Source organism: Gymnodraco acuticeps, unplaced genomic scaffold (assembly GCF_902827175.1).
Source record: "Gymnodraco acuticeps unplaced genomic scaffold, fGymAcu1.1, whole genome shotgun sequence".
In the NCBI taxonomy this organism is placed as follows: domain Eukaryota; kingdom Metazoa; phylum Chordata; class Actinopteri; order Perciformes; family Bathydraconidae; genus Gymnodraco; species Gymnodraco acuticeps.
Window position 1 is genome coordinate 3931745 of NW_022989755.1, and position 27117 is coordinate 3958861.

Sequence of the window (27117 nt, forward strand, 5' to 3'; positions counted from 1 at the left end):
GTGGCCAACCAGTCAGAGGTTAAGAGCCACATTTTTTTCTATGTTACTGCAAAGAGCCACATCAAACACACAGTCACTGATACCGCTTGTTTCCGTTTTTTGTTTTCTGGAGACAAGATTTCAACCACGTCACTGATGCGTTTTTGTGGCATTGGGATATATATTTTTTAAATCCTCTGGAGCAGAGAGAGGAGCTGTGGATTATTGTTATTGATTAATGCATCAGTGTTTCTTAGGGTCAAAAACACTAAACTCACAACTTAAAATGAAAGCGTTTAGTTTATTTAATAAAAGAGCACATGTTCAATGTGAAAAGTGACAGTAGTTATAGATTATTTGCAATTTGGTGCTATATATATATTTAAAAATAAAATTATATATATTTTTTTTTTTAAACACCTTGAATATCAGGGGGGGAGGCGGGGCTCCATTGGCGGGGCGCAGCGCCCCTCCAAGACAATGGTAGGGGAAACACTGGATAATGTTTAATCAACGATAGGTTTCCCCCCCCTCAAAGGTGATTGGTTCACTGCATCGCAGGTATTATTGTGATTGGCTCTTGGGCCACATCAAAATGATACGCGCTGTCATCCTCTCATACTGACACCACACATACACAACATACATAACACGGGACGAAAGTAACGGAGCGATTTTATCCGAGCCTAAACAACTTTGACCGGCCAAATTACGTCAGAATTATCAGCATTCAATACTTAACAGACCTACTAAATATCAGGTTTAACTGTCAGGAGTAGTGTTGTCACGATCCCAACATTTTGGTTTCGATACCAAGTCAAGAATTGCGATTCCGATTCTTTTTCGATACTTTTCTTAAAAAAAGGGAAACAGTCTTAAATGTAATTATTGTGCTTTATTTCACACCAGAACCATAACCATAACACAACCTTTTAAACAATGAAAACAATAAATAAAATAAATGACAAGAATTCGTATTAAATCAAATTAATAAATGTCTTACAGACAGGCCTCGTGGTGTCCGTAGGCTTGCCCTCACTGTCAGAGATATAGCTCAAATACTTCCAAATTTCGCTTCTGGCGTCTTTTTTGTCAACAAGCCGAGGCGCAGCGGCAGTTGCACTCCCACTTGCAACCATGCTTCTCGTTTTCTCACATGCTCTGGCAGCTAGCGCATGCACGAGAGAGGGGAGGCACTTAGAGCGTGCTTGAGAGGGGAGGGACTTAGAGCGTGCTTGAGAGGGGCGGGACTGCAGGCACGGCTGCAGTGCAGGGAGTGGAAGCAGAGCGTTGAACACACACGGCTCTTATTAAAACGGCGCTTTCTCACCGGAGTACTTTCCCCCGTCATTCTTAAAGTACCGATACTAATGAAACGGAGGAATCGTAACGTTTTTAACGGCAGGGTATCGCGGTACCTTTCAAGTATCGGTACACCGTGCAACACTAGTCAGGAGTCAGTGTCTCTCCCCCAAATTCACACATATACAATTCGATATGAACTGAAGAGCCGCATGAAACTAGGCAAAGAGCCGCATGCGGCTCGAGAGCCGCGGGTTGGCCACCCCTGCTCTAGGGGGTCCTCATCTCCTCTGAGGGTCCTCACCTCCTCTAGGGGGGTCCGGGGGCATGCTCCCCCGGGAAGATTTTTTTTTTAATATTGAAGTTAAAAGCATCAATCTGGTGCACTTTGAGAGCAAAATTAAGAGATCTATGGATCTATGTGCTCTTTGCTTAATTCATGCCTTCCCAGTCCCTTATCACGTACCCTATAAGAGCATGGCGCCAGTTGTTGTAGCCAGTTGTGGTGAAGGCATCTGACTTACTTGAACCGAAATGTCTACATGCATAGCAGAAGATGACATCTTTTTTACATGAATATTCCAGCCAATCTCTGTTTTGAAACCATGAGCTGCAAAATGAGTAGCCTACAGGCGAGTTGGGCACTTTTTTAAATATACCTGGGCAGGCTCTGTTTTGCCGAGGTCCTCTGGCACTTGCGGGCCGCTGAGGGGTGGCGGTGTTTGGGGCAACAAAGACGGCTGCGGCTGCTCCGCCTCTGTGGGCGAGGCGGGCGAGGCCGGCGAGTCGGGCGTTATTGTCCACGACAGTAACGTAATGTCCCCATGATCTGAACTGTTATTACCTGCAGTAGATGCAGTGTTACTGCTGGCGATAAGGGCTGGTTGTTTTAACCATTTTCTGATGTCCATCACTGACACTGATAGCTTTGTAAGAACCTTGCAGATGACGAACGCGCAGCGGCACAGGTCACACGCACCTGACATAATAACGTTACTTACTGTTTAAATTGACCAAATAAATGCAGCAATCTTATTTAACCACAATTCCAATTTATTTTATTTCAACTAAATTCTTCTTCTTCTTATTATTATTATTATATATGTAATATATATATTTTTTCACTTTTCATTTTTCAAATGAGGGTGCATAACGACTCAACTGAGGGTGCAATGCACCCTTATGCACCCCCGTAGAACCGGGCCTGGCTTCCACTCATGTTATTATCCAAAGTTAATGTAAACTTGAATAACGTACTGCATTTGAATGTAATAATTATGTTGGTTGTTGTTTGTGGAAGCGCCAGTGAATGAGCCATATTAACTGAGTTTTAAACATCACTTTAAATGGAAGATCCCCACAGGCCCCACCCACTGGATCGGATCGGCGATCGGCCCCAAAATTGGCGATCGGAGGATCCCTAATTTCTAGGAAACAAACACACACAGCACATGTATTATCTTTTGAATTTGGCAACCATTACCCAATGTGTTGACATTTATCTAGAAATGAGCCTTTGCGACATGAGACTGAATTTGAAAGAGCTTGTACATTGTCTTTCTGTAAACACATATATAATAATACAAATATAAAATGTCTATAAAATAATAGATGCCATTAACGCCATTCTCACTGTATCAGTTTATTTTCCTTTTCTGGCTCCTGTTCTGAATTTGTTCTTTGATATAGCTTAAGGATTTTCGTGTTGTGTAGGCTTTTCCACAAATCTTTCTCCATGAGATAGTCGTGGTTGGCGTAGAAAACAACACGTTTCTTGATCTTCTCATAGTAGTAGTTGGAGTATTTACTGTAGTCTTCAGTCATGAATCCATATGCACTCACCTGAGAATGACAAACAGAGAACAGGGACGATTATGAATAACAACAGGATCTGTTAACATTTATTACTGTGAATAAGACTGGAATTTCCATTACGTTTTCATGTCAGTCCAGAATTACAAGCTACAGACATCAGATGGCTAAGCTTAAGCATCAAGACTGCAAACAGAGGAAAGAAGCTTGGCTCCATTCAAAGGTCATGTCTTTATTTGGGACTAATAAATACATCACTGCAAAAATAGTCCTATAAAGTAAAGTTCAAACTTTTAAAACTCCAGTTTGAGATCAAACGAACAATATACCATGCTCATTTTAGATGTAAGAGTTCTGCTTATCTAACATACAGCACATGACTTTTACAAGACTAGAGTCTGACGCCCTCTCACATAAAGAAAATGTGTCATCATTCCAATAATTTTTGTCACAGACTGGCGGGTTCACTATTTCGAAGACTATAACTAGATTCCTTTTGAGATACAGTGTTTCCCACAGAATTTGATTCTATTTGTGGGGGCACCCTTCGATTCGGAGAAACAAATATTTTTTCGGAGTAAAGGATGGCAGAAGACACTACACTACCCAGAATTCCCAGCTATCGTTTAGGACTACACCATGTGCTCTGTTTGAGAAACCCCGTTTTTTTTCAATGGCTGGCGTCTATGTCACGTGATCTTCAAATTTCTCCCTGTAGAAAAAAAAAACATGGCCGAACTTCGTTTTATTCTCGGTGGAAAAGGCCTATTTTAAAGTTAGTTTGGCCATTAAAATGCGTTTCGATGTCATTTGATGCGAGAAATATGAGTTGTTATTTCAGATTATGTGTGCAGTGGATGTACATGATCTTTAGTTTGCTAGTTATTACGAAGATTACTTCAGGAAATTACGTCCATAGAACGTTTTCATTGTTACCAAGGTGGTTGCTAGGGACGCTGCTATCGATATTATTTGTGACCCGCTCTATCGAAATCAGTCGGAAGTCGCAACGGCTCATTTCAAAATAAACGTGGATTTGCGTAAAAAACAATTTTTTCGGGGTTCGGGTGTTTTGTTTGATTTTAAACAAACAAAGTCTTGGCTTTCAGAATATGAAACTTTTATTTCCAAAATCACACGATAAATACATTTTTGAAGCTTGTAAAGGGATGAAGACAGGCACCTCTCACTCGCAATCTGCTCTTCCGCAGCGCCACCCCCCCTCCCTCCGGCTGACATTATGAATGTACGTGTATAGTAATCATAGATAACACGGCAGGGTCCGTTACAGTTTGTTTTCATCTGATTTCAATTAAACAAAGTCAAAGATAAATACAGCTTTGAAGCTTGTAACGGCATAATTACAAGCGGAGAACGGAGTAACTTTACGTCACAGCAGGCATAACAACAGCCGGTGTTTCTCGTGAGGGTTTTCCCCGGGAAACAAACGCAATACACACAAACGCAAAATTACACAAACACACACACATATACACACACACTCGCGAGCTTCCCCCAGACCAGTAATCCAAACGAAAATATCTTCCCTCCGTAGTATTTTGATCATTTGCTCCGCTAAATAATCAATCAGATCGATGGATTCCAGAGAAGAGAAAACTTTGAAGGCCTTTTTCTCAAAATGATGACTCGGATATAGTCATTATTTAATGTGACATATTTTGCTTAATATTTGGAGTACAAAAACTATCCTGATATCATTAGAAAGCTAGGAATCTCCTCTTTCCAACAGTGTATACAACTCAAAATGTGTCTTCGGGTCAATGCGACTGATTTCGATAGAGCAGGGGGGTATACTACGAAGCAGGATTTTGGCTTAGCCGGCTAAATTCAGGGAAAACTCCGGCTTTCCGGTCCTACGAAGCTGGTTCTCTTTTTAGCAGGCTAGATCTCCATGGTAACTTATGCTTAGCGGCTAACCTGGTCGGGACCAGGGGCCTATACAGGGCCGCTCCTCCCTACAGGCCAATCACGCAGGCTGCATGGGGCCCCGCCTTGCACAGGGGGCCCCGCCTTGCGCAGGGGGCCTCAGCTGCTGTGCGCAGTTCTCCGCTCAGTTCTCCGCGCACCCCCCGCGAGAGTGAGAGTGAGAGGTGATAAGAGGAGCACGTCTGTAACCCGACACCGTTGCAATGAATCGACATCTGACCAATCATGGCTTTGATACGGCCACTAGTGCAGGTGAAGAGATGTCGGTGAAAAGACAGTTTCAGTCCGGCGCAAAAAACAAAACATGAAGAAACTAGCGCATCACTCGAAGGTGGGTTATTGTATGAGTCAAATGTACAACTTACGTATGTTGTATAAGTCAAATTGCCAATTGCCATCTTAAAACATCAGCTGCAATTCACGACATGAAGAAGGCAGTCTCTGCAGAGCATATAGGCCAGGCATCCTCAAACTACGGACTCCGGTCCGGATCCGGACCGAACCACCACTGTCTCCGGACTCTGAGCAAATTATACTTTTAATATGTATTATCTCTCTGTATTATATGTGAGACATCGCCACATCGCATTCGCAACGAGTCAAAAATTATCCGCTATGTCCACTGCAAACAGCGCTCTGCATGTCTGACTGTTCCACTATGTTCCACCGGTGTGTGTCAACGCTTTGGTCCAATCACATTCAGCATCCAGTCAGCGTTTTTTTCCCCCAAACAATCTGCGAATCAGAGGCACAGTAGGGCGGGTCTTCGCGGACTGCGGGTGGGAAAAATGTGTGTGTCTCTTTCAACCTGTCTGAGTCAGAGCGAGAATTAAAAAAAAAAATTCAGAGCGAGAGTTAACAGCTCATCTAGTTCCATCTGTACTGTAGCTAGTAGCCTAGTTTCACCTACCGGGGTGGCAACTGACACCCTACAAATAGGCCTTGCCACCCCAGCTGCCACCCCAGTTGGCAGCTTTGTTTTGAAAGAAAAGTTGTGGCTCATCGGACATTTATGAGAGAAAGTCTCTAATGTCCGAGTGCAAGTGAATGCAGCACAAGATGCACGTCATGTAACCCCTCCCCCGGTCCTGGCGCGAGCGTGGACATATGATTGGCGGCGATTTCATTTTGAACGGCGCAAAACGAGAAGCATTCGGACCCAAGCGCTGAAGGAATGAGGTATTTGCGGTCTACAATGACAGAGAAGAGACTGTCAGTTTGGCTGTACTCAGCATTGAATCAAAACGCACTAAAGCTGTTGATCTTAATACGTTTGTGAGGCGTTTTGCTGAACAAAATGGTAATCGCCGCATTCAGCTGTAATAGACATGCCAACTTGATGCTCTGCTCACGGATGAGCATACACAACTATTAAGATGATGACCTTACGTGTGTAAATATATTTTTTTCTTTGAGGGGGTCTGCCCCCAAAAAACTGTTTTAAGTCCTGAGAAAGTCAAATCAGACGTTGTGTAAAACTACACTGCCCAGCCAAAAAAAAGTAACCACTTTGATTTAACTAGGCCAGTAGGTAAGGACTTTCCACTGGATAATAACTGCAGTATAAAAGAATGCATGACTGAAGTGATGGAGACCATGTTGAAGCCAAACAAAAAGAGGAAATAACAGGTCAAATCAAGCAAATCCCCCTCTCAGATTCCACAGCAACCAGAAGAACATAAATACTGGCTGGTGATTTGATTAATCAGCTTTGTGATGGAATAAAAAATGCACAGTGCATTTCCTTAGCTGTGGGTGAGTCCACTGACACCACTGACAATGCTCAGTTGCTGCTGTTTGTGAGTTGTTATGATGAGGCAAAGGGGGAGTTTGTTGAAGATGTGTTGGGCCTGACGAACCTCAGTGGACGCACAAGGGGGAATACATTTATAAAGCAATAATGGGAATGCTGAATGAAAGAGGGTGCAGCTGTCTTTATTCATAACTGTGCAGCTCTTACACTGCGACTCTGAGGCGTCAAGCACTGACACAATAACAATGAAAACTGCTGCATACAGATTATTTTTGTTTTTGCAACCTCGTGTTAAGATTCTTGTTGCAATTGTTTAAAAGTTTGAATGACCGTAATAAACGGACCTTTGTCTTATTGAAACATTTATTTTGGACCTTTAAGATTTGTATTTGAGTACCCCTGATATAGGCTAATGGAGATGCAGTTATTTCCAGTATTCTTTATTTACCATTCATTCAAGTATGTTATGCCTTTTATCTGCTAATGTACAGGAGGAAGAGTGATACTGTCTGTCTACTTGGCTTACATAACAGTTAAAGTTTACAGCCTAAAAAACATGGAGCATTTGTTCTCCTTTTATTCATTTTTATGTCAATTTGCACATTTCATGGTGATGCTCAGCCTCTGCCCTTAACTCCTAACAGTCATCATCATGTCAACCACAACACAGAGAAACACTGATAGAAATGTGTGTGTAGTTGTTGATACATTGCTGACAGAGGGAACTAGAATACAGATTTAAGAAATATCAGTTTTTGAGCATGTCATAAGCATGTTTTGTCTTGACTATATTACAACTATATTATAATAAAACAATATAGTATTTTTATTATTGAATTGATTATGATTATTATTATTAGTAGAAGTAGTTTATTTGCATTAATTATGTTTTTATCTTTTTGAGGCTAGTATTTGGCAGAAAATGCAAAATTCACCTGTAAACGCATACTGAGCGACATACATGCACATTTACCATTTACCTCACTGTATAAAAAAGTAACCGTTGATAATAATAATAAACAGGAATTATATTTGCAAAGTAGCCTACTTTGTTTCCAAAAAAAAAAAGTTCACTCCTGTCGGTTGGGGGGGGGGGGCCTCATCTCACAATGTCGCTTGGGGCCCCAAGTTGGCCAGGGGCGGCCCTGGGCCTATACTACGAAGCTGGTTCAACCTAACCTGGATATGTTTGAGTTAGCCGGTTGGCCTAATCCAAAACATACGCGCTCTCGCTAAACTGTACTACGACGCTGGTTATCAAGTGGATCGCTCAAGCCAGCCGTGTCCTATCTAGTTAGGTGCGCGTTCACATGAAAGGGGTGGCATTTGGAGCATTCGACCAATCACAAACATGGAGAAGCGTACTGACAGCGCAGCGTCATACTTCCTGAATGAAAAGTGAACTTTAATACTAGTCAAAAATGAAGAAGTTAAACTTTAAACATCCATGACTTAAACACTTTATCCAGGATAAAAGCCACAGAGCTGCACCTGCAAGGTGAATACAGCTGGTAAAAGAAAAAGTGTTTGAATGCGTACATTAACAGGTTTATGATATCACTGCCCCGTCCAAGACACGATCTGACTTTAATTACATTTGACTCGAGTGTTTCGTCAACTTAATGTGTTGCTTAAAATAATACTTCTGCATACAGTATGTGACACTGTGAGTGTTGCACGGCCAGATACGGCTCAACTGACTCAGATAAGAAAATATATGATACATTATGAAGTGATATGCCGCGGACTGTACTTAATATTACTCTGATCCGGTTACTTATGTTGTGGCAGATATTTAAGTAAGCTTTCTTAACGCTAATGTTATAATAGTCAGATTGCTCTGAAGATGGGAGGTGATATTCTATTGATGTTCACGTTCACAAAGTCGGTGATTTTTGCCGGCCGTCTTTCCTGCGACTGTAGCTTTTCTGTATTTCCTTTCTCCTGTAATATGACTTGATCGCTTTAAACTCCGCACACTGAGCTCTGATTGGTCAGCAGGCAGTGCTTTCACTGAGTTGAGCTCTTAGCCTGCAACCTAACCTGCTCCCGACCAGGTTAGCCGCTAAGCATAAGTTACCATGGAGATCTAGCCTGCTAAAAAGAGAACCAGCTTCGTAGGACCGGAAAGCCGGAGTTTTCCCTGAATTTAGCCGGCTAAGCCAAAATCCTGCTTCGTAGTATACCCCCCAGGTTAGGTTGCAGGCTGAGCTCAACTCAGTGAAAGCACTGCCTGCTGACCAATCAGAGCTCAGTGTGCGGAGTTTAAAGCGATCAAGTCATATTACAGGAGAAAGGAAATACAGAAAAGCTGCCGTCGCAGGAAAGACGGCCGGCAAAAATCACCGACTGTGTGAACGTGAACATTAATAGAATATCACCTCCCATCTTCAGAGCAATCTGACTATTATAACATTAGCGTTAAGAACACTTACCACATATCTACCACAACATAAGTAACCGGATCAGAGTAACATTAAGTACAGTCCGCGGCATATCACTTAATGTAGCCTATCATATATTTTCTTATCTGAGTCAGCTGCAACACTCACAGTGTCACATAGGCCTACTGTATGCAGAAGTATTATTTTAAGCAACACATTAAGTTGACGAAACACTCGAGACAAATGTAATTAAAGTCAGATCGTGTCTTAGACGGGGCAGTGATATCATAAACCTGTTAATGTACGCATTCAAACACTTTTTCTTTTGCCAGCTGTATTCACCTTGCAGGTGCAACTATGTGGCTTTTATCCTGAATAAAGTGTTTAAGTCATGGATGTTTAAAGTTTAACTTCTTCATTTTTGACTAGTATTACAGTTCACTTTTCATTCAGGAAGTATGACGCTGCGCTGTCAGTAGCTTCTCCATGTTTGTGATTGGTCGAATGCTCCAAATACCACCCCTTTCATGTGAACGCGCACCTAACTAGATAGGAAACGGCTGGCTTGAGCGATCCACTTGATAACCAGCGTCGTAGTACAGTTTAGCGAGAGCGCGTATGTTTTGGATTAGGCCAACCGGCTAACTCAAACATATCCAGGTTAGGTTGAACCAGCTTCGTAGTGTAGGCCCCTGGTCACATTTATGTTATGTTGTGTAACTGTTTAATGGTGTTATCTTTATTGCTACCCCCTTCCCCGTCAATGTATAGTGTTGGTCCACAGCGCAAACGTATTAGTTTAACAAAATCCGCATCTAAAGATACGTTATTTTCCCCTGTGCAATTCCAGTCTCACATCTCACAGCACATCGTTATTAACAAATACCAGAAACAGACCGAAAACATTTAAAAAAAATAAATAAATACTTTATTCCGAGTGTGCTTACTTTTCTCTTTGAAAGTCATCACATAACGGCATTGTAATACACGGTTCGGCTGCATTAAATATTACATATCTGCCGTAGTTCTCTATTTATAGAGCCCTGATGAGAAGACTTCTAGACAAACATGAGGAACTGCCGCCAACACTGAATACGTGACGTGGATCATAAATATATCAGTAGTTAAACAACATCTTACATTTATTTTCACACAATACGTCTCCTTGCAGTATCAACACTAATTCGGCTGACTTTTATATTTGATCCAATTGGTAGATAGGCTGTATTTACACCATAAAGGTGCACAGCTGATATGAAAGTACATCTAGTGGTTAAAGCATGTTATTGAATTTCATTATTTTTATTATTAGATATTAATAGGATCCCTATAAAGTTCATTTCAGTCAGACAACTCACGTGTTCCTTTAACATGTTTATTAGAAGCAGCATATAGTTGAGTTTGGCGACTAGGCTCGGGCATCATCACTCCATAGATATACATAGCACGATGAGTGATGATTAAAGAACTAACCCCCGATCCTACAGGTGGAAGCTGGGGTGGTGGTGGGGCAGGCAAGCAGCAGCGACGTAGAGGTAGCTGCAGCAATAGCAGCAGCAAGCAATGCATGGAGAGAGATCTGGCAGGTTAAATAGAGCGGCATATTAAGGAGACTCTGTTTGGTTGGTTGTAGAGTGGCAAGGGGGCGTTATGTATGAATGCAGCATAAGTGCTCGAGTTGACTGCCTGAACTAGCTCGCAGGCTTCGCCCCATTTCAGTCAGACAACTCACGTGTTCCTTTAACATGTTTATTAGAAGCAGCATATAGTTGAGTTTGGCGACTAGGCTCGGGCATCATCACTCCATAGATATACATAGCACGATGAGTGATGATTAAATAACTAACCCCCAAAACTGCATGGAGATTAGATACTATCCCCCAAAACTGCGTAGCCCGAGCCTGACACTGGTGATGTAAGACTGATAAGTAGAGGGCCTGGCGAGCTGCCATGTGGCCATTCCCCCTAAGCACAGCGGCTTTAAGGGGAATATACTACTAATTGAGACTGCTATGTGTAGGCCTGAGGAATAGCCCAGAGCCGATTCTTCCCTGAGCACAGCGGCTTTGAGAGGAATATACTACCTATATATGCTACCTAATGAAACTGCTATGTGAAGGCCCGGGAACAGCCCGAAAAGCCATCCCCCTTAAGCACCGCGGCTTTGAGGGGAATATACTACCTAGTGACTGCTATGTGAAGGCCCGGGAACAGCCCGAAAAGCCATTCCCCTTAAGCACCGCGGCTTTGAGGGGAATATACTACCTAGAGAATCTGCTATGTGTAGGCCTGGAAGTGACCAGTGCCGACCCCCCCCCCCCAGCACCGTGGCTTTGAGGAGAATATACTACCTATCAAGACTGCTGTGTCTAGGTCTTTGAGGCAGCGACAATGTGCTTTCCCCCCCAAGCATGCAGCTATGAGGGGAATATACTATAATGAAATAAATATAATCTAACCCAGCAACCACCTGGTATGCAATAACAGAATTCTACAGATATACATCTTTGAACATTACTCATCATCGAGTAGTGCAAGCTCATGGTTGTTTGTGCTGCAAGGATCTCATTCATGTGAGGCATGATATAGCGCTGGTGGGCAGAAGATGACCGACGGCCCAGGATACTCAGGGTTGAGGTAGGCGGATATAGAGCTGCGGTTGTGGCTGTGCAGATTCTTAAACAGTGGGAATAGCGATCTGGGGGCAGGTCGCAGCTTAGGCAGAGATCACGCAGCTTGGAGGAGAACCCTCGTCGTTGGGTTTGCAGCCATCGAATAAACATGGGTGCCGACCCATGTGTCAGAGGGCAATGATGCGAGAAGTTCAGCATGGAAGAGTGTGCAGTGTGCAAGTCGATTTTGATAAGAAAGCTACTGGAGACTTCTAGAATTGTGTGAGTAACATTGTGTTTTTAGACTTCTCTGTTTCAGTGTGTGTACTCTGTATCAATGCTCTGTAGTTGATCTGACTGGAATTGTGTTTTTAAAACTCAAAACCGCTACAGTATCGGTCAGACAGAAACTTGGGAAAAGTCATTTGACTGAAACCTTAAAAGTGAACTAACTGACTGCTAGGGTTAACTTTGATTTAAACATTTGTAGAATACTAAGAGCTTTATTGAGTAGGTGTAACTGTATTAAGGGTGAAACTCATAACTTTATAACTTAGGGTTTAATGTAATTGACTTAAAAGACAATAAGAAATCAGGAGGAAGCCAGTCTAGATTTACTTTTGAGGGCCACCAGCTGCAGAGTTAACTAATTAAAAGGACGTTGCCCCACAGCTGTGAGAACTCAGCAATCAGGTGTCCATTTTAGGTAGCACTTTCCTGGAGCGTCAGACAGGCTAAGACTGGCAAAGACATTAGAGTCCTACAGGAGTAAGACTGGCAAAGACATTAGAGTCCTACAGGAGTCACGAGGGAGGCAAAGAGGAGGCAAATCCTACTTTGATTGAGCTAAGTATCGCTGGTGTTTTTATTTTGTTTTATTTTATTTGGTTGTTTAGCCCCTCATGCTATAATCATGTGTATTTTCTCCATTCCTGTTCATGTGTCTTCTCGCAATTATCACTGGCCCCGTGTATCTCGTAATCGATATAACCGACCTGCTCTCGTCTATCCCACATGCTCCACTGAGATCCAACATCTAGTTTCAGGTGGCCTGTGGAATTGCCAGTCAGCTGTTCCTAAGGCTGACTTCATCTCTGGCTACGCCTCCCTGCAGTCTCTGGATTTCCTTGCTCTCACTGAGACCTGGATTACTCCATCCAACACATCCACCCCAGCAGCTCTCTCCACTGCATATTCCTTCTCCCATACACCCAGACCAACTGGCAGAGGAGGTGGCACTGGTCTCCTGCTCTCTCCCAAATGGAGCTTTTCCCTCTTCAAGCTACCTAACTTCACTCCTTCCACCTTTGAATTCCATGCCGTCACAGTAACCCATTCTATACAGTTAACCATTGTTGTTCTCTACCGTCCACCAGGCGCCTTGGGGGATTTCTTGGAGGAATTAGATAATCTCCTCTCACACATCCCTGAAACTGGCCCTCCCGCTGTACTTCTCGGAGACTTCAACCTCCAGACGGGGAAGATAGACAAACTAACATCTCTGTTAACCGCCTTTGCTTTCTCACTGTCTCCGTCCCCACCGACTCATAAAGCTGGCAATGTCCTTGATCTCATATTCTCAAGGAACTGCGCTACTTCTAACCTCTCTGTAAACCCGCTCCACACATCCAATCACTTCTTCATTTCATTCTCTCTACCCCTTTCCAAACATAACAAACTAATCTCTTCTCATCCTGCACTTGTCCGCCGTAACCTTCGCTCCCTCTCCCCCTCTACCTTTGCCTCGTCGGTGCTCTCAGCCCTCCCTTCCTCTGACTCGTTCCAACTCCTGCCTCCAAACTCTGCTGCAGAAACTCTCCTCTCTACTCTCTCATCCACTCTGGACTCGCTCTGTCCTCTCACATCTCGGCAGGCTCGTCAGTCCCCTCCTGCTCCCTGGCTAAATGATGCACTGCGTGCTAATAGAACCGTCCTTAGGGCAGCAGAGCGGAAACGGTGGAAATCCAAACACCGTGACGACCTCCTAACCTATCAAGCTCTCCTCTCCTCTTTCTCTGCTTCGATCTCTCAGGAAAAAAGCACTTTCTTTCAAGATAAGATCCAATCTTCCTATTCCAATCCTAAAAAACTATTCTCCATCTTCTCCACCCTCTTGGACCCTCCAAAAGCCCCTCCCCCCCTCCTCACTTCTGTCAAGCGACTTTGTTACCCACTTTGAAAAAAAGGTTGATGATATTCGCTCTTCTTTTTCTGACTCACCTTTACTCACCGCTGGGTCACCAGACCCTCCTTCCACCAACACACTAACCTCCTTTTCCCCTCTCTCTCCAAGTGAGGTTCTTACCCTCATTACCTCTGCCCGCCCTACCACCTGTCTTCTGGACCCTATCCCTTCAAACCTCCTTCAGACTATCGCTCCTGATATTCTACCGTTTCTCACCCACTTCATCAACACTTCTCTAACTTCTGGTCACTTTCCAAACAGTCTCAAGGAGGCAAGAGTAAACCCTCTCCTAAAGAAACCCACTCTCAACCCGTCTGATGTTATAAACTACAGGCCTGTCTCTCTCCTCCCGTTCCTGTCTAAATCACTTGAACGCGCTGTCTTTAAACAACTCTCCTGTTATCTCAATCAGAACAACCTTCTGGATCCGCACCAGTCTGGTTTCAAGGCAGGTCACTCCACAGAAACTGCTCTCATTGCTGTCACGGAAGAACTGCACACTGCCAATACTGCATCCCTCTCCTCTGTCATCATCCTGTTGGACCTGTCTGCTGCATTCGACACGGTGAATCATCAGATCCTCCTTCGCACTCTCCAAAAACTTGGAGTTTCAGGCTCAGCACTTTCCCTCCTCACCTCATACCTGAAAGACCGTACCTACAGGGTGACTTGGAGAGGGTCTGAGTCCGACCCTTGTCAATTAACTACAGGGGTCACTCAGGGCTCTGTTCTTGGTCCCCTCCTCTTCTCCCTGTACACAAACTCGCTCGGATCAGTCATTAGCCCGCATGGTTTTTCTTACCACTGCTACGCTGACGACACCCAATTAATTCTGTCCTTTCCCCGCTCAGAGACCCAGGTCGTCGCACGCATCTCTGCTTGTCTGACATCTCTCAGTGGATGTCTGCTCATCACCTCAAGCTCAACCTTGACAAGACTGAGCTGCTCTTCCTTCCGGGAAAAGATTGTCCCACTCTTGACCTAACAATCAACATCGGCACCTCAGTTGTTTCCCCGACTCAGACTGCAAGGAATCTGGGTGTGACCCTAGATAACAACCTGTCCTTCACTGCAAACATCGCTGCTACAACCCGTTGCTGCAGATACACGCTTTACAACATCAGGAATATACGTCCCCAGCTGACACAGAAAGCGACTCAGGTTCTGGTCCAGGCTCTCGTCATCTCACGCCTAGACTACTGCAACTCCCTCCTGGCTGGTCTACCTGCATGTGCCATCCGACCTCTGCAGCTCATCCAGAATGCAGCGGCTCGTCTGGTCTTCAACCTTCCTACATTTTCCCACACTACTCTGCTCCTCCGCTCCCTTCACTGGCTTCCGGAAACTGCTAGAATCCACTTCAAGACATTGGTCCTTGCTTACCATGCTGCGAATGGATCTGGCCCTTCGTACATCCAGGACATGGTTAAAACCGTACACCCCAGTGCGTGCACTACGCTCTGCATCAGCCAAACGACTCGGCTTATCTAAAGCCAGTTGAGTAGCACTTGAAATGTTTTTGCTCTATGAAGCCTGATGTACTTATATGATTCTGTTTTCTTCAAGTTGTATTTGTTGGTCGAACGCACTTATTGTAAGTCGCTTTGGATAAAAGCGTCAGCTAAATGCAATGTAATGTAATAAAGAACAAAGAAAACAGTGTTAGTTTTAGCAATGATTATTCGGGGTTCCTTGACTCCCCAAACAGAAATGTCAGACATTGAATGTTTCAAAAAAAGTGTGTATATTTGATCTCCAAAGTTAATTCAGTAAGGGAGAGATTATGCTGAGGATTAAAAGGTGAGAGGTCTGTGTATATTCGCCACCTGAGAAACCAATAGAAAGCTGTAACAACTGCATCTGACGTTTATCAATGTATAGTGAAACCCCTTTGCCTGAACTTATACATTAACCTTTGCACGGGTGCAAAGTTAAGAGGCAGTCTTTTTCATTGCGTGGAGGACGTGCCTTCTTAAGGCCCTTGAGGAGCAAATTAATGAACTCTAGCGTGGCTTAATACTTAGCACTTGAAGATTGCAGGATTCAAATGAAAATACAATTAATGCATGAACAACTATTATATCTATTGCATAAGTACACAGAGGAGGTTGGGACAGAAGAAGATAAAGTACCAAGCTGAATTGTATGCTTTGAATCATGCTCTTGGTTGGAGGCAGAATATGGGAAATCCTTGAGGGCTTGACGTGTAGATCCAGTCATTTGGTTGAACGAAGGGCATGGCAAGCTGGTGGGGCAAACCACTCATTGTGAAATCCCCCGAACCAGCAGAAGGCGCAGCATCTGTAAGTAACTAGAGAGGATCTGAGGACACCGCAAGGTCATTATAAAAGAAGGAACATAACCTTCCACTCGTCGCAGAGGGGCAAAGGACCAAAGATCTGAGCAATAGCCATCTCTAAGATTGCATTCATGCTGAATAGTCCGCGTCTTTACACCAGACGCAAGTGTATTACATCGTTTCATTTGCAGAAGGTTGGGTTTGCGTTCACCCAGGCAACCTCAAACAGACTATGAACTGTAAACTAAAGTATTGTACGGAGATGCTTTTTCAACAATTGGCAGGACATTAAGCAGATAAAATGCAGATCCCAGCCATTTCTACAGTAGCCTGCATCATGGAGCATTGGCAGGTTATTTTCATACTGCTGTTAATCTGGAGAGTACATCAACAGACTCTGCGGCCGGCGCATAGGATTATAAATCGGACAACGTGCATTAAAACATTATAACACATAATGAGACGTTATGCAGTGAGGAGGTTTCACCGATGACAGGTGGCTCTGATGAGATTGTACCACTGCCTTTTCTCTGTACACAGGGGACCAGTGAGGTAAGCAGTCACCAGAATTAATGCATGACCCTATAGGTTACTGGATGTTGCACACAGCATAGATAGCAAAACAAGCGATGACGCGCAAATAGTTGTTTCCCATGTTTTGATGCGGACTACGTCACACCAGCAATGAACCTCTCCAGAGTTTACTAGCGAGCGACCCGAGACCACCTCTTTTAGGCAGAGCAGAGGTATCGGACTGCTTCCACACCAATCCAACGAACCGCATCAAGGGGTTAACGCTACAGGGACCAATTCAATAGTACTAACCAAGCAGGTGTGAACGTGACCTAAGACTATGGTGCCTTAAGGTTTGAACAGAAAGGCTAGCGCTTGTTCCTTATAAATATAAAACATCTCTTTTAGAGAGACTACCAGTAGAAGACCATAATTGAAGGCAGTAATCAGTATTGAATGTATTACAAGTCTAATATGTAGTATAACGTAGAGCACTTTGAACATTTGGAAAGGCGCTAAATAAATAACATGAATTGTAATTATGGCTGTTCTGATGCGCGACAGCTTGTCTGGTGGCAGTAAAGCTTGCATCAGCACACTATCGAGAATGATACCGATAATTCTAGACGTGTGGAAGGGCTTCCAGTTCCTGTTCTGAAAGAGGTAGGCCTAGCTGTTGAAAAGTTTTATCTGGGAAAGTTAACAACTAGGAAATGGTTAAAAGATGGACACCAAGGGGTGCTTACAGGTGTTGCAGAGAATCCAGCATAATGCTTCTGATGAGGTGTCAAAGAAACGTGGCTTCCGACTCACGCTGGAATAACGAGTCACTACAGGATGCTTTTCTTCAGGGGCTGAACGAAGCAATTAAAGACGAGCTAGCGGCTAGGGATGATCCAGGTAGCTTGGATAATTTAATTGCCACAGCCATTAAGATTGATAATCGCCTCAGAGAGAGACGTAGGGATAGGACTAGCCGTCACTCCAATCCCAGCGACTTCTCACTTGATCCCCAAATTGGAACTGCCACTACCCCTATTCCCCGATCTTTCCCGACTCCTTACTCAGCCTCATCCCATGCAGAGGAGCCCATGCAAGTGGGAAGGGCCCGCCTCTCACCATCTGAGCGTGCTAGAAGGATCCATGCTGGGGAATGTGTTTATTGCAGCCAAACCAGTCATCTCGTTTCCTCCTGTCCTAGTCTGCCAAAAGGTCAGGCTCGTCAGTAGCTGTGGGGATTCTGGCGAGCCCTTCCTCCTCTCTCAACCCCCGACCCAGAACACAGCTAGAAGCCATGCTTTGCTGCAACCAACAGTCCCTACCCCTGCTCGCCTTAGTGGACTCGGGGGCGGATGAGAATTTTTTGGACATTGACATTGCAGCTCAGGCAGGAATTTCCTGCGAAGTGTTAGATTCACCTCTTAGTGCTAATGCTCTAAATGGAAAATTCCTGGCCCAAGTCACTCACCGCACCAAGCCAGTAAACCTCATTCTGTCTGGAAACCATCGTGAGTTTATTCAGTTTCACCTAATTTCCTCACCTCAGGCCCCCATAGTGTTGGGCCATCCCTGGTTAAGAACTCACAACCCCCAGATTGATTGGGTAACTGGCAAAATCATTAGTTGGAGTTCTTTTTGCTTATCCTCATGCCTGCAGTCTGCCCTACCGCCAGCAGAGGCCGCCTCTCCACCACTCAAGATCGAGCCGCCTGACCTGTCATCTGTTCCCACTGAATATCATAACCTAGGAGAGGTGTTCAGTAAACAGCGAGCTCTTTCTCTTCCTCCTCATCGACCCTACGACTGTCCCATTGACCTCCTTCCCGGGGCCCCTCTGCCTTCCTCACGTCTGTTCAACCTATCTCGCCCTGAGAGAAAATCCATTGAAAATTACATCCATGACTCCCTGGCTGCTGGTGTCATTCGGCCATCCTCCTCCCCGGTCGGTGCTGGGTTTTTCTTCGTCTCCAAGAAGGACCGCTCACTGCGGCCCTGCATTGATTACAGGGGTCTCAATGCCATTACTGTAAAAAACAAATACCCACTACCCCTCATTAACTCCGCCTTTGAACCCCTCCAGGAAGCCACCATTTTTTCCAAACTGGACCTCCGCAATGCCTACCACCTCGTCAGAATCCGAGAAGGGGACGAGTGGAAGACGGCCTTTAACACACCACTCGGTCACTTCGAGTATCTGGTGATGCCTTTTGGACTGACGAATGCCCCTGCAGTCTTTCAGTCAATGGTGAACGATGTGCTCCGTGACCTCCTCAACCGGTCAGTCTTTGTCTACCTGGATGACATCCTCATATTCTCTCGTAACAAGGAGGAGCACATTATCCATGTCAGGCAGGTGCTGCAGAGACTCCTGGAGAACAGACTCTTTGTAAAGGCGGAGAAATGCGAATTCCATGTCAACACAGTCTCATTCCTGGGCTACATCGTTGAGGAAGGAAAGCTTAGGTCCGACCCTGAGAAGATCCAAGCGGTGGTGGGGTGGCCCAAACCAACCTCAGTCAAACTGCTTCAACAGTTTCTTGGTTTCGCCAATTTCTATCGGCGCTTCATCAGGGACTACAGCAGAGTGGCGGGTCCTTTAACCAGACTCACTTCCCCCACAACTGGCTTTTCCTGGACCCCAGAGTGCGATGCAGCCTTTTCAGAGCTAAAGAGACTCTTCACCACTGCCCCTGTGCTCATCCACCCTGATTCCTCTCGCCAGTTCGTTGTGGAGGTCGATGCCTCCAACACCGGGGTAGGAGCAGTTCTTTCCCAGCGCTCGGAACGAGACCAAAAATTGCATCCTTGTGCATTTTTCTCTCGCCGCCTCACCCCAGCTGAGAAGAACTATGACGTAGGTAACAGAGAGCTGCTGGCTGTCAAACTTGCCCTAGAGGAGTGGAGGCACTGGCTGGAGGGAGCTGAACTCCCTTTTATTGTATGGACGGACCACAAGAACCTGGCGTACATCCAATCTGCCAAGCGCCTTAACTCCCGTCAGGCTCGATGGGCCCTGTATTTCGGCCGCTTCTCATTCACCCTCACCTACCGTCCAGGGTCACGGAACCTCAAGCCTGACGCCCTCTCTCGCCAGTTCGCTTCCGATGGACCAGCTGCCAGTCCAGACACTATCCTGCCTGTCTCCTGCGTGGTGGGGGCTGTTACCTTGGAGATTGAGTCATTGGTCAGGGAGGCCCAGCGAGCGCAGCCTAGCCCAGGTAACTGCCCAGCTAATTGTCTTTTTGTGCCTTTCCCTGTTCGCTCCAAGGTCCTGCAGTGGGCACACACCTCTCGTTTCTCATGTCATCCTGGTGTCCATCGCACACTGTTCATTCTCAAACAACGCTTCTGGTGGCCTTCCATGGCTCAAGACACCAGGGCCTTTGTTGCTGCCTGTACAGTGTGTGCCCGCGCCAAGTCCTCCCACCAGCCTCCCGCTGGCCTGCTTCGCCCACTGCCAGTACCTAGTCGCCCTTGGTCGCATGTGGCATTGGATTTTGTTACTGGACTTCCACTTTCACAAGGAAATACCATCATCCTAACTATTGTGGACAGATTCTCAAAGATGGTACACTTTGTGGCTCTTTCCAAACTTCCCACTGCCCGAGAGACTGCAGATCTTCTGGTCAACCATGTAGTTCGACTTCATGGGATCCCCACCGACATCGTCTCTGACCGGGGCCCCCAGTTCATTTCCCACGTTTGGAAGGCCTTCTGTCAGGCTCTGGGAGCATCGGTGAGCCTGTCATCTGGCTATCATCCTCAGACGAACGGGCAAACAGAACGGGCCAACCAGGATCTGGGGTCGGCCCTTCGTTGTGTGGCTTTCAAGAACCCTTCGTCATGGGTCCCACATCTGCCATGGATCGAGTATGCCCACAACTCCCTGCCAAGTGCAGCCACAGGTATTTCACCTTTTCATTGTGCCATGGGTTTCCAACCACCTCTGTTTCCAGCCCAGGAAGAGGAAGTTGCTGTTCCCTCCGTTCAGGCCCACCTTCGTCGCTGTCGTAAGGTGTGGAGGGACACCCGAGCAGCCCTGCTCCGCTCCGCTGCCCGCAACCGCCTCATCGCAGACCGCCACAGGACCCAGGCCCCCAACTACTTACCAGGTCAGAGTGTTTGGCTTTCGTCCAAAGATCTCCCACTCAAGACAGAGTCAAAGAAACTTACCCCACGGTATGTCGGCCCCTTCATCATCGACTCCATTATTAATCCATCTGCAGTCAAACTCAAACTTCCCTCACACATGAAGGTTCATCCAACATTTCATGTATCTCTGTTGAAACCTGTTGCCAGCAGTCCTTTGTCTCCTCCAGTGAGTGTTCCCCCACCCCCCCGCATCATCAATAATCATCCAACCTACACCGTCAGGCGATTGTTGGACGTTCGTCGCCGTGGAAGGGGATTCCAATATCTGGTGGATTGGGAGGGCTATGGTTTAGAGGAGAGGTGTTGGGTTCCCCGGCGAGACATCGTGGGCGCATCTCTGATACGGGACTTCCACCGGGATAACCCTGGAAGCTATTTGCGTCCCTTTATGAAGCTGAAGGAGCCTAGGAGCGTCACAACTGCACGCCACGGACGTGGACGCTCCTGGACGATTATGGAGTGAGAGTGTGTTGACAATTCATATTTTAATTTTTTGTTAGATCCAGGTTGCTCAGCAATACAGTTTCAGTTCATAAGAACTTTAAGCATATATAGCTGTTATTACATCTACCTGATTTTATTATTTTTTATATGCTTTTCTTTCATATATTTCCCCCTAGAATGCTATTGGGTGAAACATGGTAGAATCATGTTTGAGTCAAGTAAAACTTTTAATTGTGTTAGTCTGTAAACAATTGTTAGGTCATATGGTCCACCATTATATAAGCCGTATCAATGCTAGGCTTTAGCTAAAGATTGTAAGCTTCAACCATACATTTAGTTGATGTAAGTAATCTAATCTAATCTAAATTGCATACATCTGGCTGCAATACTCCCGCTCTTAATTTCTCTTATCAATACACGTGTTTGGTGATTTCCATGAGAACCAAGAGAACTACTTAATGTCCCGGGCTGACCTGTATAGAGTTTTTTTTACTCCATTCTTCATATTCATATAGGCTTGGATACCTAAAGGATAGATGGCAAGTGTACACGTTGAGGAAATATGAACTTACAGTGTCACAGGTGTGCAGAGCTAGGAAGAGAGTGAATGCCCCATTGGTGGGTCTGACTATCGCCCAGCGTGGAGAAAGCAGACCACGAGACTTTATGAACCTGTGGGCAATGAACAGTGTCAGATAAACAACCATTACACTTATTTCATCCAAAAGATAAGACAAATTACAGCCTCCACAGGCTTTTAAAAAAGTGTCGACTATCCATTTTTATTGGTTGGTAAATGTTTGGCTTGTATTGTAAGAAAACATTTGACTTATTGCTGCTGCGCTTCACATTGTCATTTTCAAGTTATTGCCATTGTTTTTAGAATCATATAAAGTAATGAATCATATAAAGTAAAAATAATCGCTAAAAGTTTGTTTGTTTCTCTTTTTTTGTAGATGCTATGAAGCAATGCCTATCTATTAATTTACTTGCAGCCTTGCTGGATTGTTCCTGTTGTATTAATGTTTGTTTTATGTTTTTAAAGTTGATGGAGCACAGGGTACATTTGAAATGGTTTGCCTGTTGTCTGTGTTGTTTTAAAATGTGTGTCAGATGGTAAATCTAAATCTAACTAAGCTAAAAATAAGTAGCTCAGGATGGAAAGGTTTATGGGCTGTGGTTTACCTGTTTCGCACGTATCTGAGGAAATCCTGGTGAAGAACATAGAAGCGCGTCTCGTTGTACTGCCCTGCATAGTACGTCCGTGGCCTGCAAATGCAAAATAGACACGCATGTCGGCCTCATCAGTCTCCTAAAAACAGACTTTTGACAACATTTGTGAAACAACACCCATTCTGAATAACGCTTTCTTTATATTTTGAATTATTACAAAGTCAATTTATGAGTTTAATAAATAAACTAGAAATAACACCTAACAGCTCCTGATGGAAAACTGCCAAATGACTTCTGAGATAATGTTTAATAGGCACACAAGTGTCATTTAAGTATACACATTTTTTTTTTGTATTTTCATTATTTCTGATAACGTTTCTAGATTTATCGTTTAAGTGCAACTGAAATGATCAATGTTTAAGGCTTTTTTGTTGGTATATTTCAATTTTAAGAGTCACTTCAGCTTTTAAACATTGTATTAGTTTGATAAATACATTTGCATAGTGACACCCCACATCTAAAACCAACGTCTCCCAAGTACCGGCATCCATGCTGCCAACAGGAAAGGAATATTAGTGAATACTAAACGTTACTATATCAATTAGCTAATGCTAGTTGCTAGCCTACGCAAATCTCTTGCTAAATGCTAATCGCTTTGGCCACTGCTACACATTTGACACAATGACAAATATCAACCATCTAGTTTCACAGAGTTCAGGTTTTTAGTTGTGCTGGGAACATTCCTGAAAAACCTGCAACAGGAAGTATAACGAGTCAGGAGATTATTGGAGCTCTGACCCTGACGGATATATTATAAGGGAAGTCAGGTCAGTGGACGGTTCAGCTGTATGGAGATCATAGATTGTATATTATTTATTAATTATACGTGAAAGCTCACTCTGATTGTAATATGTAACTCCTACGTAAGTACTTTGGATAATTAATTCAAGTTAAGCCCTGAGCAAAATATTGAATTCAAACGATAAGCGACACTTTTCATTCGATTTTAGTGCTTGAAATGAGGAAGAATCACAGAAGTATTATGGGTAAGGATGCTGTCTTTTATAATTCCTAGTAACACTGTTGGGCTATTTATAAATTGTTCCATGTTTTGGTTGAATAAGGCGCCACCTTTGTGTAAGTTTATAGGTGCTTTTCATAATCCAAAAAATTAAACATTTTGATTATTTTGATAAGGAATCATCGGAAATTAAAAGGTTTCCTTGAACAGGGTGACCTGGTGACACATTTTCAGCCCCAATCCAAGATAGCCCAGCCCTGGCATTACTGCATTTGTGTTACCTTTTACTTTTATTATTTTATACAAAGTTGGTGTTTACCTCCTGTTTTTATATTGGCCTTCACCGATCCTTTCTCCTTTGAGAAGTCCCTTGAGCCAAATGAAATCCTTCATTCCTTCAGGAATCATCACATATTTTATGCCCTGCCAAAAAGAGGATGAGTGATGAGTAGGAATGAAAATGTTGTATGTATGTGTGTGGAGTGTGAGTTACACATTACAATGTTAAACATGACATTCGTACCTCATCATTAGGGACATTTTTGTATCCATAATCCCTTAACATATATGGTGAACTAGTGATGGAGTGGGCTGTGTGAACGTACACTGATGTTCTGCCTCCCACGTCTTCCTCGTAGCCTTTGGTGATCGCACCGTTCATCCTGTCGCACAAACAGATACACATGTGAAAGGGGTCTTGATAAAATGACTTTTATTAGCTTAAAAGCTTACTTTTATTATACGCAAAAACAGGGGCTTTTCCCAACAAGTGGGAAACGCAGCAACCAGGCTGCATAGGAACTCCCTTCATGCAGTGCATCTTGTTTAGTGGTCCGTGCACCATAATGGGATGTGCGTAGTGAAGCAGGACAAAAACTGCTGAAATGTGTCATGTACTACATATGTCCTGGCCACCTTTCAAAGAGAGCCCACCCAGGTAAGTCAATATGGTACAGTCAACATAATCATCAAGAAATCGTTCACACACGTTGACACACGCCGAACAAACTCAACACTGCCATCCATCCACATTGTGACTGATATCGTTTTTTGCCTCTTGAGAGTTTCTGTCTGAAGATTAAAGCCAATAATAGTATGACATTCACTTTGCTTTCCAGTGTTGTAAATAACTAACTTATTTGGCTTCATGACAGTTTAGAGTCGGTCTACAAATATTCCTGTAATATTGACAAATACAGTCTCATATTGTTAAAAAATGGTGATCCTGATGTCTGGTAAAAAGGGAACGTTTAAAGAAAGAACATTGTTGTTGACACAGGGATGTATGATCTTCTTCATGAATGAACTGCCAAATTTTTCTAACACGTCATTTGCCACCATTTTGGGCCTGACAACAACATCCACATGTTTTCTTCCTTACCGGAAAACGTAATCGCGAGCATCGATCTCTTTTCCATTTTTTGAGCCATTGAGTATTCCCGCACCAGCAACCACAGCACAGGTCACACACCCACCGCCTGGCTTTGGAAGGAGAAGTGGCTCCTTTGGCTTTGGGATTAACTTCACTGAAGTCATTACATCTAAAAAAACACATGAAATAAATAATGTGAGATCAGATCAGTGGAGGAATGTACTGTACCTAAGTACCACGTTCTACTTCTACTGCATTTCTCTTAAGAGGGAAATCTTGAACTTTTTACTCCACTATACTTATTTAACGTCTTTTGTCACTATACTTTGCAGATTCAGATTTGTGTACACAAAACATATGGATACAGCTGTAAAAACATGCATACTTGTAAATTAATTGACAGAATTAACTGGCAACTATTTTGATAATAGTGATGGTTCCAGCTTCTAAAATATGAGTATTTGGTGCTTTTCCCTTTTAATTATACATAATCTGCTTAATAAAATTAATCATCAGTCAAATAGTTCAACATGAGCTTCCCCTCAACCAACTGAAACTGCAAAATCCTGCTTTTGAATGAATTGGTAATAATAATCTAATGATATAGTTATATTGTTCCTTATCACTGGATGTGCTTTATACCAGGGTGGAAAATATATTGTACTTATATACTGCGGTGTCACAGTTAATAAAGTGAGGTCAGCCTATAGCAACATTATTATTTTTCAATTATTTTACTCAATTCTCACTTTTGGGACTTCTTAATAGCATTTAATTAAGAGGAGACAGCAGGTATTTGCCTTATTTACTCCACTGTTCATATCAGAAGATTCATATTATTATAATGTTTATCACCCTTAGCACAGAAGTTTCCTTATACCCAGGAGAAATAGTAAGTATCCAACAGTCCCTTGCCGAGCAACATTACACCTTAGTAATTGAAACACATTGTTGACACTGAGTCTCCTATGGTCAGATAGAAAAACACCTACCATCATGATTAAACCCCATAAAACCAAAGGGATTGTTAAAATGCGACAGCCGATTCCACTCGCTCATGTTGACGTTGTCTTTGTGCATATACAGCCGTATGTTGGGAAGGAAATTTTTCTTAAAGCTCTCATCCTCAGAGTTTCGCAGAGAATTGGCACACGTCTGAGAATAAAGCATAATATACTCATTTTGATTGTTACAAAAATGTATTGTCTCTCTAAATGCCCCCTTACAGCTCAAGAAACGGCAGGCAAGAAGCCAAGCAGGTAGAAATATTATAAATAAAATGTAAGAAACTGCAGTAGTCCCTTCAAGAGAAAAGCCAACAGAAATCCAGATCACACAGACAGACACCTGAACACCCTATCCCACAAATGTGATGATTTTATATTGTTTGTGTCTTCTCCTGACATGCTTACTGTCTGTCTGGGTGGAGCATCCTGGTTATAAATATCCTCAAAATCCCACTCAGGAAGCTTCTTGAAGGAGCTTTTGATGAGGACGGGCATGGGAGTCTCAGCCACAACGCCTCGTATATGTGCTAACACATCAGCTGGAGTGGAGTTTCCTTTTTCCATTCCCAAGTCGAAAAACAACTTGTGAGCTCCGTGTCTTACTTTTCCTGACAAAGATGGCCATCTGATGTCGAAATGTAACAAAAGGAGCCATTGACGCAAAAATACAAGCATTATCAGAATACATTTTTGTAGTAACTTTAATTAAAATGTTGTACCTGGAAATCAGATGATGGACATATATATGAATGATCAGGAAAAAAATTGACCAGTCCATATAAATTCCTTCTTAATAATCTCAAAATAACTTACCTGATTCTGCTCAATGAATGTTCCCATGGTAAAAACAAAAGTACACTGCAAACTGAGAGCAGAAGCAGCACACAACAAATCTGGAAGTGTTTGTCTGCCATCCCTGACACTGAGAACTGGAGGCTTTAAGGCTCAATCAAACACTAACCGCTGAGATACCTGTCACCAACTATATTGGGAGGGGCTACATACAAGTTTACTTCGAGAGACACACAGGAATACAGCGCTCTCCCTCTCTCTTGCAGCACACACTCACGCAGGCTCTCACACCCACTTTTTCACAGTTGGATATGATCTTGTTTCTTACACAACAGAGGGGAAGTTATGCACTTCTAACTTAACATAATTG

The 27117-nt window shown here is 43.7% G+C and overlaps 1 protein-coding gene across 1 annotated transcript; it reads right to left on the bottom strand.

The window, feature by feature from the left end:
* Positions 1-2668: 2668 nt before the first annotated feature.
* LOC117544679 (alpha-N-acetylgalactosaminide alpha-2,6-sialyltransferase 1-like) lies at positions 2669-27008 on the bottom strand. The gene is made up of 9 exons (XM_034213960.1): positions 26769-27008; positions 26361-26580; positions 25941-26103; positions 24958-25117; positions 24100-24238; positions 23896-23999; positions 22568-22651; positions 21955-22054; positions 2669-3123 (listed from the first exon to the last, which is right to left on the bottom strand). The coding sequence occupies exons 1-9, from the start codon at positions 26867-26869 to the stop codon at positions 2911-2913; spliced, it is 1284 nt and encodes a 427-aa protein (XP_034069851.1). The 5' UTR covers positions 26870-27008; the 3' UTR covers positions 2669-2910.
* Between the last annotated feature and the right edge of the window lie 109 nt (positions 27009-27117).